This window comes from Electrophorus electricus, chromosome 10, assembly GCF_041902795.1.
Source record: "Electrophorus electricus isolate QZ-2024a chromosome 10, ASM4190279v1, whole genome shotgun sequence".
Lineage (NCBI taxonomy): Eukaryota > Metazoa > Chordata > Actinopteri > Gymnotiformes > Gymnotidae > Electrophorus > Electrophorus electricus.
This window is the reverse complement of record NC_137506.1, coordinates 797,501-817,804: the sequence shown is the minus strand read 5'-3', so window position 1 is coordinate 817,804 and position 20,304 is coordinate 797,501. Positions and strand designations below refer to the sequence as shown.

Below are 20,304 nucleotides of genomic sequence, written 5' to 3'. Positions count from 1 at the left end.
ATAAATAGAATGCTCTAGATAGACAGATGGAATGCTCTAGATAGATAAATAGATGCTACAGATAGATTGATGGACTGCTCTAGATAGGTAAAATGCTCTAGATGCACAGATGGAATGCTCTAGATAGATAGATGAATGCTCTAGACAGATAGATGGAATGCTCTAGATAGAGAGATGGAATGCTCCAAATAGACAGATGGACTGTTCTAGATAGACAGAACGCACTAGATAGATAGATGGAACACTCTAGATATGGAGATGGGCAGCTCTAGATAGATGAATGCTCTAGATAGATAGATGGAATGATCTAGATAGATAGATGGACTGTTCTAGATAGGCAGATGGACAGCTCTAGATAGATGGAATGCTCTAGATAATGTATACACAGCTCTAAATAGATGAAATGCTCTAGACAGATAGATGGAATGCTCTAGATATATAGATGGGCCACTCTGGATAGGCAGATGGACTGCTCTAGATAGAGAGATGGAATACTCTAGATAGATAGATGGACTGCTCTAGATAGAGGGAATGCTCTTGAAAGATTGATGGAATGCTCTAGATAGATGTATATCCGTCTATATATCTAGAGAATTCCGTCTATTTAGAGCTGTATAAACATCTATCTAGAGCATTCCATCTATTACAGCTCTAAATAGATGGAATGCTCTAGATATATAGATGGAATGCTCTAGATAGGCAGATGGACAGTTCTAGATAGATAGATAGATAGATAGATAGATAGATAGATAGATAGAGAGAGAGAGAGACAGAGAGAGAACGCTCTAGATAGATAGATGGACTGCTCTAGATAGGCAGATGGAATGCTCTAGATAGATGGAATGCACCAGATATATAGATGGACTGCTCTAGATAGATAGATAAAATGCTCTAGCTAGATGTATATACAGCTGTAAATAGATGGAATGCTCTAGATAGATAGATGGAATGCTCTAGATATAGAGATGGACTGCTCTAGATAGATAAACAGTATGCTCTAGCTAGAGAGATGGAATACTCTATTTTTAGCCCTGTGTATTTATTGCAGTTGAAGTAGCTCATTAAATGTTTGACACAGATGTGGATCAAAACCATTGATTTTCAGATGGCTCGGGTCACAGTGCCGCATGCAGTTAGTTAATCGTGTCTGACACGCGTGATAAACACAAACCTAAACTAATTACTGTGACAGTGACGATGGATTGGTTCAGGTGTCTGATACCTCTCTGAGTCAGAAGACCTTCGCGCTTCTCATTCTGTCCCAGAGCCCCAAAATCGCAATTACAGAAATTGATATATTCACTTAAAAACCATTTCCACACCCACTTTAACCCTTGATATGCAAATTCAACCCTCTAAAGTGTTTTAAAGCATGAGCAATTTATAATCCCACTGGAGAGGGTTGGCATACTGGTCAAAATATCACAGCACTCCCGGACAAATCACAGCACTCCTGGACACATCACAGCACTCCTGGACACAGGAATCATTTTAAGTGCTTGTTGTTATCACTCTCTTTGCACAATATCAGTGCAGACATTGGGTGCACCACAACGTCGCACTCGTTGCACTCGAACTGTCATTTTGTAATTTATGCGGCGTGATAATGATTTCTAACAGTGGTGTAATCATACGTCTATTTGTCATTCGACTCGCTGCATTTCTATAACTCTTCTGACTCACTGCGTTTTCTAGCTACCCCACAGATGAGCCAAGCCTGCTAAAAGATCCCGTCTTCAGGTTGTGCCTCCCTTATATAAAAGCTTCTGGCTAAAACAAATGTCATATTTCCAACTCCTGATCCTGGCTGCATGTGGCACTATATACTTTGCAAAGAGCGTGCGGACAACCAGTGATACAACGTAGCCATTACAGGGATCCTTAGAGCGCTCTCAATATTAATCTGAGCTCTTAATCTGGGCTCTCAATTTTAATATGAGCTCTTAATCTGGGCTCTCAATCTTAATATGAGCTCCTAATATGAGCTCTCAATCTTAATCTGGGCTCTCAATCTTAACCTGGGTTCTTTCTGCCTGTGGACATCCCTTGCACCCAGTCCCATGCTAAGGCCCTTTTGGCCTACAGAGTGGTTATTCTTTCTGGGGGCAGGTGAGAGGTGAGTGGGCATTACAGAGCGTGGGGTACGAGTGGCTTTGTTGACTGATGGTTTAACGGACTAGATCCATGGCTAATTAACTGGTCAAAACAATTGTCTGGGGACAAACCCCAAACACAGTTTTTGATTTTATGACAGAAAATCACGAGGATATTTTCAAAAGTTCTACGCAGTACTATATTTCAAACTATCTGAAAAATTATGTGGCCCTTGAATAATTAGAGTTGCTAACAGAAATATATGAGCCTATTATAGTGCCAAACAATCAATAATAATCAATATGACTCACTGTTTGCCATATTTCTGAACATTAGCAGTGCTCCTCTGTGTATCCAGTACTCTAGTCCAGCAGGCTGGTATGTCTACTCACTACTGATGAAACCACCCAACAGAAAAGTGTGTTTGACTTCACACTCCTTCATCAGAAACACGGACACAATCTGAAAGATTTCCATAGCAGCTGGACTGGTTAATTACTCTCTCTCTCTCTGTCTCTCTCTCTCTCTCTCTCTCTCTGTCTCTCTCTCTCTCTCTCTCTCTCTCTCTTTCTAGTATTTTTTCCCTTGTTTTATTCATTGCTATGTTTGTGATAAAAGTGTGAGAAAAACATTGAAGACAAAATAAAATACACAATGCCTGTTAAAACAGTTCCCAGAGTTCCACAAACAGCCAGAGTTCTCCAAATCCCGATGCTGGGACTGACCTGCAGGTAATGACAGGGCCTCATGGAGGACTTCAGGTCAGGATGCAGCCCAGGTTTCTCCAGGTTGAGTGAAGACTTGCGATAAGCCTCCTTGGCCTGGCTAACAGTCAGCGTGGACCAGGAGCTGCGTTTCATGAACTTCCCTTCTGGTGCAACGCTCTCACAGGCCGAGCACTTCACGTCGTTGTTGCTCTTTGAGATCTTGAGCGAGAGGTCGCCGAAATGTCCAGGGAAAGAGTCTGGGTAGCAGTGGCCGACGTGATCCACGTGGTGGTGGCTCATGATGCTGGGAGTGCGGTAGGTACTGTCGCTGTCCAGGTTGTCGTCAGAGCTCCACCAGCCCGTGGTGATCCCTGACCGGTACCTGGAGTCCGCCTTGCGTTCTTTACTCTTGTTTCTCTTACTGTGTTTGTGATGCCCGCCGTGGTGGTGGTGCCCGCCGTGGTGGTGGTGCCCGCCGTCCGAGCGGGAGTCGCCCTTGGTGCCGTTCATCTTGGACGAGCCCTCCAGGGAATGGGACTTAGTGAAGAGTTTCTGCACAGAGTGCACCAAGTGCCGGATGCGTCCAGGGCTCTCGCTCCTCTGCTCGCCACCCGTTGCCATGGTGGCCGAGGCGCGCTGGTACTGTAGCGTGTGGAAGCCGTCCCGGTGCATGGGGAGCTGCTTCTCGAACTGATCCAGGAGGTTGGCCGGTATGCGGTTCATCTTCCCGGAGCCGGTGCAGGTCCCTCCTCCACCCCCTCCTGCTCCACCCCCTCCTGCTCCACCCCCTGCTCCTCCACCACCTCCACCTCCCCCGCCGTGGGGGGCGGAGCCGTCCTCCCGCCCACCCTCGTGGTGGGAGCTGTAGTGCATCCTCGGGAAGGTGCTACTGGACACGGGGTCGGAGGTCACGGAGACGGGCATCCCCGTGCACTCGGAGTGGATGGAGCTCCGCGGGGAGCAGCGGTGGTGTTCCACGGGGCAGCTCTCCGTGGGACTGAGAAGGTAGGCGGCACGTGGGTCCGGCAGCCCATGCTGCAGATGGTCGAGCGAGTGGTCACAGTCGGTCAGGACGCAGCCGTGTCCGGGTGTGATGGACAGCTGCAGGCGACCAGCTGATAGGCCTTTCATGTTCCTGGGAGGAGAGAGGTAGCTGTCTTCATCGAAGAACTCTACAGGTGACCATGAATATGGCTGCTCTGAAAATAACAAGGAGATACAAGTCAAGAGGCTGTTTATGTTTAACACTCAGCCTGTAGCTGCATTTCCCAGGTAGCCTGTTTGTTTCACAGAAATGACACAAACACCTGATTTGACTAATTAGGGAATATTCTTGGCTCAGCCACAGCTCATTAGACACATCAGGTGCATTGATGCATGGCTGAAACAGATACATAAAAACAACGACAAATGAAGGGTCCTGAAGGACAGGACGAGTCAGTCCTGCTGCCGTCGCGCTGAAACCCAGCGCACGAAGTTTGAAGTTACGTGTCCTGAAAGTACGCGGCCCACCAAACCCGGTCGCAGGTATTCTCATACGGCGAGTATGTCGCTTCGTTTCAACTCAATAATAAAATTATCTTGGCATTTCCCCACTTTGCTCATGAACATCGTTTGTTTGTACTGCGATAAAACACGAACCACCCGAGCTTTTCTTGAATCAGTAATTGCAACTGAACCTTCTATAGCCCCTCCCCCGACAGATGAGCCCTCTCATATCCCCTCCCCCGACAGATGACCCCTCTCATAGCCCCTCCCCTGACAGATGAGCCCTCTCATACCCCTCCCCCGACAGATGACCCCTCTCATAGCCCCTCCCCTGGCAGATGATCCCTGTCATAGCCCCTCCCCTGACAGATGAGCCCTCTCATAGCCCCTCCCCTGGCAGATGATCCCTGTCATAGCCCCTCCCCCTCACACCTGAAACCACTCATAGCCCCTCCCTCAACAGATGAGCCCTCTCATAGCCCCTCCCCCTCACAGCTGAACCCACTCATAGCCCCTCCCCTCAGCCCAATCCTGGACAGCTGGCACTTTGTGTTGCCATTAATCCAGTGTAAAGTGGAATAATAGCCTGTCATTTTGACTCGGCCACGCCATCTGTCAAAGCCATCTTTGGAGGAGGAGCCTCGAGGTGCGTCAGGGACCGTCCTTGGTACATGGTGCTCCGAGACTCGACACGTTCACTGGAATCTGTCACGAAGGGCGCACGTGTGCACCCTGCATGTGACTGCGCTGTCTCGCCCCTTTTGGTTTGACCCACGGGCAGAAACAGAGAGGTCAGCTCGCGTCCGTGGGGAGGGGCGTGGCTTCAAGAGGCACAACATTGTTGCAATTAGGCTAAAGACAATAAGATCAGAAGTGATTAATCTGGGAGGAGGTACAATCAATCGCATTAAGACCCTGGAACTGAGCGGGTGTCCCGCCATCGCTGAGCCGATCTAAAGAGCCCATTAAACCTCAGAAGGAAAGAACCAAAGACGCTGAGTGCGATAATCTAAACTGATGAAAGAAAACAGGCAGCCATGCTTAACGTGAGCTTACCATAAAGCTGCTTTATGATTAGTCACACTAACTGGCAGGACTGGCTGCTAGAACTAGGCAAAGCTGTAATCTTCTCAGGAAGACGGACAAGACAGATCATGGATGACGGAGACAGAGGTCAATGCTATTGCAAGGATTCCTTTATCTTTTTTAAAGCCTTTTTAAATGTTTAACCTTAAAACGCGTTAAGGAGAAAATCATAAAACTCATCAGAAATCAACGGAATCATTAAAGTTTTCCTCAAAGCACCTCAATGTTCACTTTATGAACAACAGTAAACCGAAAGTCCTAAAACTGTCAATGGCTACACGTGTTGAACTTTCTCTGACACCCAGTCGGAGGTATTGAAGGATATTCCAACCTCCTTATCACATTAGCACGTAAACAGCAACATGTCTGTACCCGAGTCAATCTGTCAGACCCAAACTCCAGGAACAGTACTCGGGAAGCACCGTTATCAGATGATCAAACTGAGAAGGGCTTGGGAAGCCAAACAATATAAAAATATAACCTTTAGAGATGAAACAGACTGTCTGAGAGAGGATTTGACCCGAGCCGCTGTTGTGTATCAGCGAACTACTGCACAGTCAGCAACCGAACACCACGGCAATAGACTGGTCGGGTAACACTTTCTGATTTGATCTACAGTGACACACACACAGGTGCTCCTCTGACTGCTCATGCTCTGTGGCATATGAAACCTTTCTTCCATGGTAGAAAGTGTTCACTGAAGGTTCTGATGTGGTGAGACCCAACAAATGAATTAACCCAATGAACCGTTAATTAAGACGTGGCAAGTGTAACGTTACATTCATGGTGTTATGTTACCTGAATTGTCTTTAGAAAGTTCGTTTTCTCACCGTGATCCTAAAGTCTGAAGATGTCTGTGGCTAATTCGGCATCGGATAAGTGAAATGAAATTTAGCTTCCCAACACCTAAATAACTGTTCAAATAATCCACTTTACAGAGAACAGAAAAAGATATTCCACTACAGAGATTTCCTACTGCAGTTACCCTGCTAACATAGTGCTTGATCCAGAAAAAAGCAAAGAAAAGTCATTCATGGAAATTCTAAAAAGGCCCAGATACATAAGTCTAATAACACTTTTTATATTCAGCAAGAAAGGTAAAGTCTCACACAGTCTCACTCAGTCTCACATATTCCACACAGTCTCACTCAGTCTCACATATTCCACACAGTCTCACTCAGTCTCACACATTCTACACAATCTCAGTCAGTCTCACACATTCCACACAGTCTCACATAGTCTCACACATTCCACAGTCTCGCACAGTCCAAACAGTCTCATACAATCTCACATAGTCCACAGTCTCACACATTCCACACAGTCTCACACAGTCCACAGTCTCACACAGTCCAAACAGTCTCATACAGGCTCACACAGTCTCACACAGTCTCACACAGTCTCATACAGGCTGACACAGTCCACACAGTCTCACACAGTCCATACAGTCTCACACAGTCCATACAGTCTCACACAGTCCATACAGGCTCACACAGTCCATACAGTCTCACACAGTCTCATACAGGCTCATACAGTCTCACACATTCCACACAGTCTCACACATTCCACACAGTCCACACAGTCTCACACAGTCTCAGTGAGGAGACCCTACTCCGAGATCTCTGGTGGTTACTTACGGTTTAGAGGAACTACTGGCCTGTATTGACCTGGAAAGTGAACAGTTTTGCTCTTGTTGCAAATTCATTTACACATATTAGCTGCGATTGGTTTCAGTATCTTACAAAACTCACTGAAACGTGTTGTGTCTGTCTAAATTAATACAACACAACACTGTCTAAACTTAACACACAACACTCTGTCTAAATTAATACAGCACACAACAGTCTAAACTTAACACAACACACAACACTGTCTAAATTAATATAGCACACAACTCTGTCTAAACCTAACACAACACACAACACTCTGTCTAAATACAGCACACAACACTGTCTAAACTTAACACAACACACAACACTGTCTAAATTAATACAGCACACAACTCTGTCTAAACTTATCACAACATACAACTCTGTCTAAACTTAATGCAACACACAATACTTTGCCTAAGCTCAACACAACACACAACACTTTGCTAAACTATAAACTCTTAATTCAATATGCACTGCTCTGTCTACACTCACTCAGTGGGACCAGAGTTGGTAAACATAGCGATCGATAGGGCAGCTGGATTGTCCATCTCCCCAAAGGTTAAGTGTCTGTCTCCTGAGAATGCTGTCTTTATCAGAGAATCAGAGAGACGGGGCTGTGTCCTCAGTGACAGCCAGCCAGGCTGTTCTATCCGAGCCAGGTCAGTAGAGAACGCAGACCGGCCTTTTCCTTCACTGTACGTTATTGTTCCAGAGGGGAAAGGTTGGAGAGGAGGCCGGCTGGCGGGCATCTGTCATGTTCCTGCAGGGGGCGAACGAGAAGCCCGATCGGAAATCTCTGCCCTTCTTTAAATATTCACGATGGGCTGCTAAAACACGGGTTGTTACGATGCCCGGAGCTCAGGCAGCGGCAAACACCCTCGGAGGACATGGAGCATCTGTGACGGCCTTGGAGCTGCACGCCACGTCAAAACGCTACTCAGACCAGAATCCTGCGCAAGGAGACTCACGCATTCGTAGGAGCCTGTGCTCCTGAATTCACCTCGAATCAGGAGAAAAGAACTAAATGTTTATTACCCTTAAAGGAATGCTCCTGTCATGAAGGCACATTATGAAATAAGCAGAAGATAATAGGCCTGGTGGTCCAGCTAGCGTTCCCGGATGTGAGGAACGCTCTGGGGGCCAGCTAGCTCAGTTACTCAGTTATTAGCCTGGCTATGAGGTTCTCCTTCAGGACACCCCACCTTCCCAGAAAAATACCCAGCGCTTCTAAAGGGAACATTTCCTTCATTCAGATGATTAATATGTGTTTCTGCTTTGAGAACGTGGCACAGTGACCTCCTCATCTGTCCAAGCGGCAGGAACTCCGAGGCCCTTTGGGATTTGGGGATCGTTTATCGGTGGGTCCGACTCCTGGGCGGAGGTGAGTGGTTGCAGGCAGCCGGACACTCCACCCACCCCCAGTGCTGTTTCCTCATCCTGGACTCACGGTTCAGGCCCAGCTGAACGACGACACGCGTCTCTACAGGCCCCTGTGTGCTCACAGCACGATTTGTAGCGGTCACCTGCCCACACCTCCATCTCCACGATTCGCTCTCTCTCCCTGCCGTAGCGTTTCGCTTGCTGTGTATCTCTCTGCGTTTGTTTAAAATCTTTCTCGTTTTCTCCTTTTCTCTCCATCTCCATGGAGGGTGGGTGGGAGTCACAACGAGAAGATTTATTGTTGTGACACGGTCACTCTGATGACAACCCGAGGTTGTGGAGACAGATAAACCCAACCTGCTAAAAAAACACCAGCTTTCTACACAAGTGACTTTCTGGTCCATAACAGATGCTGGGGAGAAATGAACAACCACAACATTACAGGAATCCTTTTGTGATGTCATGAATTGAGAACAGTAATATCAAGATATTTACACACACACACACACACACACACACACACACACACAATAGCAGTGCAGCGCGGCGTTCTCACAGCAGGTCCGTCATCCCTCCCTGTCAAACAAACCTCCTGTTAGCAGAGCAGGTCACCTGCACAGGACAAGGCCGTTCGTTCTGTTCGCTGCTGCAGAAGTGAGATTACTTTGGTCTGATAAGCACACCGGGCCAGCAATCAAACGCTTATCATAAAAGAGGGAATTAGCGTTGTGATAACGAAGCGAGTCGTCTGTTCCAGCAGCTCTGTGCGAGCAGCAGGATAGAAAGGGTGGAAGCTGTGACGTGCCAGAGAGAAGCGGGAAAGCAGATCTACAGGTTAACAGGGTTTAGGGAACGTGGTAAGGGCTTGTGGACGGGAGAGATAAGGGCTCTCTCTCTCTCACACACTGTTCCCAGATCAGTGCTGATATGATCCAGAGACGGGCACACTCAGTACTGGTATGGCACACTCAGTACTGGTATGGCACACACGGTACTGGTATGGCACACTCAGTACTGGTATGGCACACACAGTACTGGTATGGCACACTCAGTACTGGTATGGCACATTCAGTACTGGTATGGCACATTCAGCACTAGTATGGCACACACAGTACTGGTATGGCACACACAGTACTGGTATGGCACATTCAGCACTGGTATGGCACACACAGTACTGGTATGGCACACTCAGCACTGGCATGGCACATTCAGCACTGGTATGGCACACACAGTACCGGGGATGAACCAACACATTACCAAGCCGTTAACTGTAAGGCAAGTGTGTACAGTAGGTGAGAAGTGTGTCAGGAATAAACTGTGAGCCCACTCAAGCGCAGAGTGAGTAGGCAGAGGAGATCCGCAGAGCGCGTTTGCATTTCAGCGGCCTGAACGCCTCTGGATGCTACGGCTGTGCAACGCTGGGCCCTAGGAAAGCCCGTTTGTGAATAACACGTTTATGCAACCTTCAAGGACACACTCTCGGGGCAGTCTTTAAAAAAATGCTTAAAATAAGATTCATGGTTGCCATGGTAACTGGTACTTAAACTTTCCTTTATCAGTAGTTCTGTGGCTTTCAGAGTCGAGGTCACAGTTTCCAATCTTTATGTAAACAAACAGGCTTTATTAAATAGAACAGACAGGACTTTGGCCTCTGCCTGGGGGGCAGCCTTGATTCTCTGGGCAATATGAACAGCACAGTTCTTAAGAAACTAGAGAATGACACAGTTTAGTTTGTTTTGGCTCCATAGATACTGAAGGTATCGCAACTTCAGCACCTTGGACAGTCTTAGCCATACACGCAGTCGTAACAGATGCACAAAAGCTTGAGTTCAGGACCACGGACAGTGCCATAAACCAGTTCAGTGTCATGCGGGTGAACCAGATGCCAAACAGCTCGACTTCAGCACAAAGGACAGTTCCATAAACACTTCAACTGCAGACACTTGGATTAGATAAAGAACAGGTCAACTTCAGGACCATGGACAGCATTATAAAGACTAATACTAAAAGCAACCAATTTGGGCACAAAATGTTTATTGAAGCTATAAATATTGTAACTCGGGTATTTTTGTAGCCTCTAGTGAGATTGTAACCTAGTAGGAACAGCTTGCTGTTTAGTGTAGCGTTGCTGTTTTCAGAAAACATAGGTTAATCTAAAATAATAAATAATTTATAGACACAGTTACTCTAGTGGTGTTTATCGATAGTTGTCTTAAGAAAGATGTTGGGAGAATGTAAGACACTTCTGTCTCTGTACTGATCGTTCTCTGCATCACACATGTTACTACAAGGTTGCTGTCCCACTGGAGAGCTTTGGAATGATGGCCAGTGAGGATTCCTGACACCCGTTTTCAGGTTCTCTGCTCCTGATTTTACAGATGAGATTTTAGTTACTGTCTTACCACTTATCACCATCTGTGCGGCTACGATTGCTGTCAGCGCGCCTCACAACTGCTACGCTTCTGCTGTCTCCACCTAACAATTGACTTGTCAGTAAGGATCTTTGAATGGTGTCCTCGAGGGACTGTCCTCGTCCGACTCAGCCAAACCTATCGCACATCTCACCCTCAGCCAGCGCCCCATGCACTCCCGTCTCTACCTAGCAGAGCGCGGAAGGCTTCGGTAATGCGGATGGAGATCGCCGACGGCCATTTGGCTCGAGACCAGTGCCCCCTGTGAAGATGTGACGGCCTGGCGCGCTGTGTCTCTCGCTCTGAGTAGCGCACAAACATCTGATGTCATGCAAGCAACAGCTGCTTCAGCTTGGCGATAATTGTGAGTCTGTGGCTGTTTTTTTTAAATTCTTTAATGAAAAATGTTGTTTACAATATGGCATTCCCATTACCTGATGAACCCATATGGGCACAATAATGATGATTAGAAGTTTAAAACTGAGGGGAATTTAATAAGATATCTCAACTGCAACACAACTAGAAAGATAATGGTGTCTAATTTGTCTGCAGACAAATTAACAGCCCCCTCCCAACTCACACACACACACTTGATATTTAGATCAATTTTACTGGTAGTTTGTGAAATTCTCACGCCTTGAAAATGTCATCAGCATCAAAGGAGTCTGTGTGTTTGTAATGGCTGTTTTAGGCATATGGGCTGGAAAAACTCTTCTAATCGAACCACAGAACATTTAACAACAGTCCTCAACAACAACAAAAAAAACAAGAATGGCGATTTACCCACATTAGCAGAGGAGACATGAGCGTTCCCTGACAGCAGTCCTTCTCTCCCTCTCTCTCTCTCTCCTTCTCTCCCTCTCTCTCTCTCTCTCTCTCTCCTTCTCTCTCTCTCTCTCTCCTTCTCTCTCTCCCTCTCTCTCTCTCTCTCTCTCCTTCTCTCTCTCTCTCCCTCCTTCTCTCTCTCTCTCCCTCTCTCTCTCTCTCCTTCTCTCTCTCTCTCTCTCCCTCTCTCTCTCTCTTTCTCGCTCCCTCTCTCTCTCTCCTTCTCTCTCTCTCCCTCTCTCTCTCTCTCTCGCTCCCTCTCTCTCGCTCCCTCTCTCTCTCTCCTTCTCTCTCTCTCTCTTTCTCCCTCTCTCTCTCTCTCTCCTTCTCTCTCTCTCTCTCTTTCTCTCTCTCTCTCTCTCTCTGATGACCTCGAGGCATGTGCCATTTCAAAGCTCTGTCAACAAACTGTTCAGGAAAGCACTTTCATCATAAATAACATGCTGGTTTAGATCACAGGAGACAGAGACAGAGACAGAGACAGAGAGAGAGAGAGAGAGAGAGAGAGAGAGAGAGAGAGGGAGAGAGAGAGAGGGGGAGAGAGAGAGGGAGAGAGAGAGAGGGAGAGAGAGAGAGAGAGAGAGAGAGAGAGAGAGGGGGAGAGAGAGAGAGAGAGAGAGAGAGAGAGAAAGAGAGACATAATTAAAGGTGAAATACTAGAGAGGCTACATCAATATGGACATAGCCAGTAAACAACCGATACATCACACTTTGACATTTCACATGTAAAACTGTACGTGTAAAATAAATCAAAGCAAAAGCTTCACTTACTTCCTTAGATCAGATAAATCAGTTATGGGCTAAAGCAGCTTTACGTTCATACAGAACTTCACTACTTCCTCTATGGAGACTGAGAATGAGAGAGAACTAAACAAGAGGAACAGAGAGACGCTGTCAGAGCTGTTCCAGCGTCTGTGCTCAGCAGTCCTGCACGTCACGCTGCGTGTCGCTGTAGTGCTGCAAAGCCTTCCTGAGCGGGATCGGGTGGATCAGGGGAGTTAAGGTGGGATCTGGAGCGATCAGGTGGGATCAGGAGAGTTAAGATGGGATCCGGAGGGATCAGGTGGGATCAGGAGAGTTAATATGGGATCCGGAGGGATCTGGTGGGATCAGATGGGATCAGGTGGGATCAGGGGAGTTAAGGTGGGATCAGGTGGCATCAAGTGTAATCATGAGTGATCAGGGGGGATCACATATGATCCAGGTGGGATCAGGTGGGATCAGGTTTGATCCAGGTGTGATCAGATGGGATCAGATGGGATCAGGTGGGATCAGGGATCAACTCACAAGGGAAATGAACCTCAAGGTCGTGCTCTGTGGTGTCTATGTCTGGCTGCCGTTAAAGGGATAAACATGTCCCACGTCCCCTGTGTGCATCAGTAATCCTGTTTCTCCCTGGTCAGTCCTTCAATGAAGAGACAGGTACACAGCAAATCTTATTTACAGGCAGGACGCCAGGCTCCCTGTAACCTTGTTATGGGCAAACAGATGTGTATGACACACACACAAATAGGCACTAATAAACACACACACACACACACACACACACACACACACACACACACACACACACACACAGAGTTTTTCAGTCTCAGGTTATTCTGGGCGATTCTGTCTGCTTGCAGATGAGACTATCGGTTTGTCGCTCTATTTACAGTGTGATTCACCTCTGCTGTTGCTGTGGTTTATTTTAGACACCACGTGTGTCACCAGTTCTGTATAAACACAGGCCTTCATGACATTAGATGGGAATTGTCATATAACTGCCAGGTTGCTACTGTTGGGTCCCTGAGCAAGACCCTTAACCATCAATTACTCAAGTTGTGTTCAGATATGACTGTAAGTCACTTTGGATAAAAGCGTCAGATAAATGTAATAAATGTAAATAATTAAACCTTTCATTACTTACAACAGCTACTGTTTAAGTGAAGCATCTCAGACCTCAAACATCACCCTTTTTACTGACCTCTGCAAGATACAACATAATACCAAACTACTAGCATGAGTGAAAGTGGAGCTATTCATTTTTATTTTATTTGTATTTTATTTTAGCTATTTTATTTTGGTTTTGCAGTCTTAATAGTGTTGCTGTGTTGTCTGACGGGAACTTTTGGGGGGTTAGGACTACTGAACAGAGCACAAGTATGCAACATTCAACTGTACATCATTTGTGTGAATGTTCAAAAGAATGAGAACTTCCTTTTCATACGCGACTCCATGTTTCCTCCCACAAAGTGCTGATGTCAGTTCCTGTGAACTAGCGAACCTTTTAGGGACGGAGCTGCGTTTGCACGGCTCTGCGGGCCTGATGACTATGTACGTGGACGCGGGCGTTCCCTCGCCCATAAACAGGTGGGAGACTCTGTGGAATCGACATGTGCTTCTTTCTTTGATCGTATTTAACCACTCAGAATCATTTCAGCTGGATTTGCTGTACTTCTTGTGCTTTCGTTTGTAAATGGTGGTAAGGAGGGTAAAAACTTTATGAGGTGACACTCGGACCCCGCCCTCCAGCCACTAGGACCCTGCCCTCCGGTCGCTAGGTCCCTGCCCTCCGGTCGCTAGGTCCCTGCCCTTTGGCTGCTAAGACTCCGTCCCTCCGGGCGATAGGTCCCCGCCCTCCAGCCACTAGGACCCCGCCCTCCAGCCACTAGGACCCCGCCCTCCGGTCGCTAGGACCCCGCCCTCCGGTCGCTAGGACCCCGCCCTCCGGCCGCTAGGTCCCCGCCCTTCCGCCACTAGGATCCTGCCCTGAGGCCGCTAGGTCCCCGCCCTCCAGCCGCTAGGTCCCCGCCCTTCTTGGTTACAGGTTTGTTGGTTCCAGACCAGTAAGATTATTGGGCTAGAACAGCACCAATTTTTCTGGCCAAGAAAAAGTCTTCAGTGGAACATTGCATACTGGCACGATGCTAGCGGAACAGTTGGACGATCAGATGATATGTGTGATGATTAATTATATGTGTGATGATTAGATGATATGTGTGATGATTAATTATATGTGTGATGATTAGATTATATGTATGATTATTAATTATATGTGTGATGATTAGATATGTGTGATGATTAGTTATATGTGTTATGATTGTGTGATGATTAGATGATATGTGTGATGATTAATTATATGTGTTATGATTATGTGTGATGATTACATGATATGTGTGATGATTAATTATATGTGTGATGATTAGATATGTGTGATGATTAATTATATGTTATAATTATGTGTGATGATTAGATGATATGTGATAATTAATTATATGTGTGGTGAGTAATTATATGTGTGATGATTAATGTGACGATTAAATTATATGTGTAATGATTAATTATATGTGTGTTGATTACATGTGTGATGATTAATTATATGTGTGATGATTAGATGATGTGTGATTAATTATATGTTTGATGATTATATGTGTGATGATTAACTGAAAAATTTCAGTTCTGATCCACCAACTGAGTACAAAACACAGAGCTGATGAAATGAAGTTGACTGACAGTCGAGGAACAGATATTAAAGCGTCCGCCGTCACTGTTAAATAAACAAACACACAAACACGCAGAAGTGACACGGAGGGGCGGAATAAGGCTAGACTTCACTGCGGCTGTGCTGGAGACGACTAGCAGGGCGGAAGGCCTGAGGGACGCGGACTGCCATGCCCAAGTTAGCTGCCTGTGGCACACAGCCTTAACTGCGTCTCCCACAGCAATACAGACGGCACAGGAATCTGACAGAACGAACCAGCCTCCAGCTCAACCCACTCATATACCAGAGTACACCAGGACAAGAGCGTGAAGAGAGAGAGAGAGGGAGAGAGAGAGAGAGAGACTGGTTATGTGGTGGATGATACACAAACCACTACAGAGAAGAATTAGTGAGACTGCCACCTTGTTTGGTTCTTCTCTTTCGGTGCTTCTATATTCTCCTTCACTCATCTCTTGTCTCGCCCCTCGTTCTGGAATGTCTTTGGTACCCCAGCACGGTGTCTGTGGTATTGTTAGTTGTAAGCATAAATGTTTCAATCTGATATAGACCAGGTGTGCCACCCTCCGAGAGACAGACTGAGCAGGTAAACACCATTGAAGGCTCCTGGGTGAGAGAGCCTCTGCTAAAAGCATCCCACTCAGTCTAGTGAAGAGATCCCACACACGAGTTGAAGAAAAACTTTTAAGACTTCAGACAGACGACACATGGAACATGTGGATTATGGGTAAAGAGACAGTGCCCTCAACTGTCTTTAAAGGTAACAACATCGCAGGTGCATAGGTGTGAAGTGTGAGTGTGTGAAGGACTGCCGTTCAGGTGGCTCTGTCACGCTCAGACAGGCTTACGTGTGTCTGAAGTAGAAGCAACGTTCTGCATTTAGACTGTTTCTATCACTCTGTCGTCTGAATAGCAGAGAATCAGGCGCCGTTACGTGAGCTGTTAGTTCCACACAGCTTTCGAATTTTGTGAGTCAGGCAACGTTTGCTCTCATGGCCGTGAGATTGAATGGAAAATAATGAACTTTCATACAGAGAGGAACATTGTGTAGAACAAGAAGCTTTAAGAGAGTGTCTGACTCAGAGTCCAGGACTGTTGTGTGTTAGTGAGGTCTGAGTCCAGGACTCGTGTGTTAGTGAGGTCTGAGTCCAGGACTCACATTTGTTAGTGAGGTCTGAGTCCAGGACTCGTGTGTTAGTGAGGTCTGAGTCCAGGACTCACATGTGTTAGTGAGGTCTGAGGCCAGGACTCGTGTGTTAGTGAGGTCTGAGTCCAGGACTCACATGTGTTAGTGAGGTCTGAGTCCAGGACTCGTGTGTTAGTGAGGTCTGAGTCCAGGACTCACATGTGTTAGTGAGGTCTGAGTCCAGGACTCACATGTGTTAGTGAGGTCTGAGTCCAGGACTCACATGTGTTAGTGAGGTCTGAGTCCAGGACTCACATGTGTTAATGAGGTCTGAGTCCAGGACTCACATGTGTTAATGAGGTCTGAGTCCAGGACTCACATGTGTTAGTGAGTGATCTCAGAGTCCAGAACTGTTGTGTGTTAGTGAGGTCTGAGTCCAGGACTCACATGTGTTAGTGAGTGATCTCAGAGTCCAGAACTGTTGTGTGTTAGTGAGGTCTGAGTCCAGGACTGTTGTGTGTTAGTGAGGTCTGAGTCCAGGACTCGTGTGTTAGTGTGTTCACACTACTGCTCTTCCCAACCAACAGAAGCTTTTAGCCTGGTCTGTGACAACAGCCTTCGGTGAATGCTAATACACCCGTGTTTGTGTATATGTGTGTGTGTGTGTGTGTGTATGTGCGTGAAATGAGAAGCGGAAAGAGAGAATATGTGTGTATTTTTTTGGGTGTATGTTAGTGTGAGAGAAGCAGAAAATTAGAGAATGTGTGTTTGCGTGTCCGAAAGAGACGAGCAGAAAGATGGTGTGACGGTGCCTCCCGCTGGCAGGCTGGGAGTGGTGTGTCCACGTGGCATTCTGCTAATGTCCTGCTTTTCTGTCGCATGTGATGTTTGCTTTGGTTTTGTATTCGTGTTGTCTCATTCACCCTGCCGCCTGTGTGTCGTTGCGCTATGTTGTTACACTGTTACGTTGCCCTGCTCTGTTAGCACGACCAACTGTCTGTCACTGACGTCATGTTGCTCCTGTTTGTGCACGTTCATATTCGGTTTTGTTTCGTTAACACTTGCGAGATTTGCGCATGCTTCCTTGCTTGTTCTTTGCCTGTGACAACGTGCGTTTATATGTGTATTATCAGGTGTGACAATACAAGATCTAGAAATTGTGTTCATCTACGTGGGACTATCTCTGTGATATCAGTGGTAGATTCTTGGCTAACCTCCGTCCATACTGCTGAGGTTAAGATTACAGTAAGGCTTAGACCTCAGGCACACTGGGGAGTAGCAGTCATGGAAGACCTCACTGTGTACTGAGTTCTTTTACAGGACTGGTTATGATTGCAAACATGTCTAAAGCACATAATGCTTTCAAACATTCGCAGGAAAGCAGACGGAGGGCAGCATGTCTGAGGGTGTTGAAGGGGTGTGGGCGTGCTGTGCTGCTGGGGTAAAACTCATCCGTCACGCGCTTTGATCCAGCCAGTGGGACTTCTGCAGTCCGAACATAACCTCCGACCTCTGGGCTAGGAAGACGGCTAACACAGTCCGCGCACTGGCACCAGGGGAGCTGCGCTCTGGAACTGTACACCGACCAGGTGTTTCACAGAAAGTTGCGCTCTGATAAAGCCGTGGCTGGTTATATACACGGCCCTGAGAGCTAGCACAGAGAGGAAACAAACTGCGTTCAAACACAGCTGTGGCCGACACAACACACCTTCACCCTTAAAGGTGGCGTCTTCTCCCCCACACCTGCGTTCGGCTCATCAGCTGACAGTTCGCCACACACTTGTGTTCACATGCCCCCACACTGTGGGCAGGCTTTCAGTTTGGCTAATGTCCTCTGGGTTTAAGTCAAATCAAGTCAAATTTATTTATATAGCATTTTTTGCAGCAGCTGCCACAAAGCAGTTTTACAAGCCTCCAGTGAACAAGCCAAGGGCGACATTGCTGAGGAAAAACTCCCTGGAGCACGAGGAAGAAACCTGGAGAGGAACCAAGACTCAGATGGGGGGCACCTCCTCCTCTGGCCAACAACGGTCACCACAATAGTAACAATATAGACAATAAGGAGCAGAACAAGTAATGAGAGAGAGAGAGAAATAAAAATGAATAAATAATAAAATAAAAATGAAAAAGCATGCAATCAATCTCTAGTCCGGTTGTCGAGAAGTCCTGGTTCAGCGTTTAGCGGCTGTGTGAAAACACCAACTGCTCAACAGAAGCTCCAGTTCACGGATCTCTGCGTTAGCAACGCCACATTCAGCTGTTTCATGTAGTCCTTAATTCAGAAATTAACCTTAAAACGCTTTCAGTGCAGATGTTCCCAGAAGGCTTTGCAGCACTGTAAATATTGTACTTATTTACAGCGCAATATTTCAACTTGCTGTGTTTATGAGGCTGTGAAGTGGTTTCCGAAAACAATGCGATCCCCTCTTTCCCAAAACAACGCGATCCCTTCTCCGCGTTTCGTTGCACAGACCAAGCTCTAGGACCAAAACAGGGCGTGCGATACTGTTGCTAGGAAACAACCGGACTTCCAGGGCTTCCAGTCGGAATGAAATAAGCAGAACTCCGAAGTAGAACTGTGTACTACTCCGTAAAACATCACAAAAGGAACCCGGCCAGGTTCTGGCAGCACAAATGAGACCTTTCCAGGTACACAGTGTATGAGGAGTAAGGATAAATTTCGTGGAAAGTGCGCTGTGACGTTCCCCATTCCAGGCATCCGTCAGCATTTCCCGTAGGTCGTCGGAGAGATCGCACGCCTGCTGACGTGGTGCGTCTCCACCTTTCCAGGCTACTCCATAGATTAAAATGCCTTTATGAGTATGAAAAGCATCTATACAACATGCATTCTGTCAGGTGTGTCCAAACTTTAGACTCTGTGTGTAGGGCTAAAACTTTAAACTCTGTGTGTAAGTTGGGTTAACACTTGTTTACACTGGGGCCAGCGGACTTTTCTCAGGTTGACTCGTCACGAAGTGCGCTCGCACCTGACGAGCCATGAGGCCGAGCAGGAGGTAAACAGAATTAGCCAATCACAAAGCACCATGACGGTCCCATTACGACTGAACTAACATCGCCTGTGCTTGAATTAACGGCAAATTCACGAAACATGCCACGGGCACGTCTCCTTCTACGGTCAATTTAATGCGGTTTAATATCTAATCAAGTTTCATTTGTCAGATTTTATGCAGAAAAGATTTGAACAGTTGGGAGTTAAGCGGATTAATTGATGGAAGCTTGGTCCATGCAGACGGACTCCTAATGCGTTCGTCACCTGACTTTGTTTGCATTAGCAGCCATTGCACTCACTCTGTTGTATTTACATTGGAGATAAAGATGCACTCACTCCCATTCAGTTGTGTACCAGTCATGTTGCTAGTGTGTTGTCATTCATCTTTCCTTTTACGTTGCATTGATTTTGATATCATTTTATTGTCTTCATTTTATTATAGCGGGGCGTCAGAGGCTGGCAGAGCGAAACCCCAGATGTGCTTTGGGTAAATGGCCATAATGTTCATAATAATCTTGAATACCAACACACTCAATATCTGAAGCAGTCATGAAGCTACTGCACCAAGCAGCCTGAACACAATTAAAAATAAATTAACAGACAAAAAACTATTTAGAAACTATTTAAAACTATTTATATTTATAAATATTTATATTTATTAATCAGTTCACACTGGAGTATCGCATTATTGAATGAGTCAGCCTCATTTTTTTTACTGAATATTGTGTATTGTAGTTTGTCTACAGCAGGGCTACAGAATAAGAGTCCTTGTAGGAGTTAGCCTCCATCCCAGCATGGAGTTAGTGATCCAGGAGGCCGTAAGTGTAGGTGACATGGGACGTGTCCCGTTCAGCCTCAAATATTCACGAGTGACCAAAAAGTGAGGACTTTTCGCTTTCATGCCATCATACAAATGTAAATCATTTTAGTCCAAACAATGCAGGCGGGTCTTTAACTGCGTCACATCAAGGGTCTTATGAAATATCGCAAGGGTTACTAAATGTGTATGAACGCTGACATGGTATAAACTAATTCAGCTGTTCATAG

At 46.3% G+C, this 20,304-nt stretch overlaps 1 protein-coding gene across 2 annotated transcripts in view; it reads right to left on the bottom strand.

Annotated features, from left to right (window-relative positions):
- dlgap2a (discs, large (Drosophila) homolog-associated protein 2a) overlaps positions 1–20,304 on the bottom strand; it is a 200,891-nt gene that overhangs the window by 73,399 nt on the left and 107,188 nt on the right. For both annotated transcript variants that reach the window (XM_035532627.2, XM_081722192.1), the window contains one exon: positions 2,820–4,000. In XM_035532627.2, the coding sequence (XP_035388520.2) occupies positions 2,820–4,000 (1,181 nt within the window). The remainder of the gene's footprint in view (positions 1–2,819; positions 4,001–20,304) is intronic.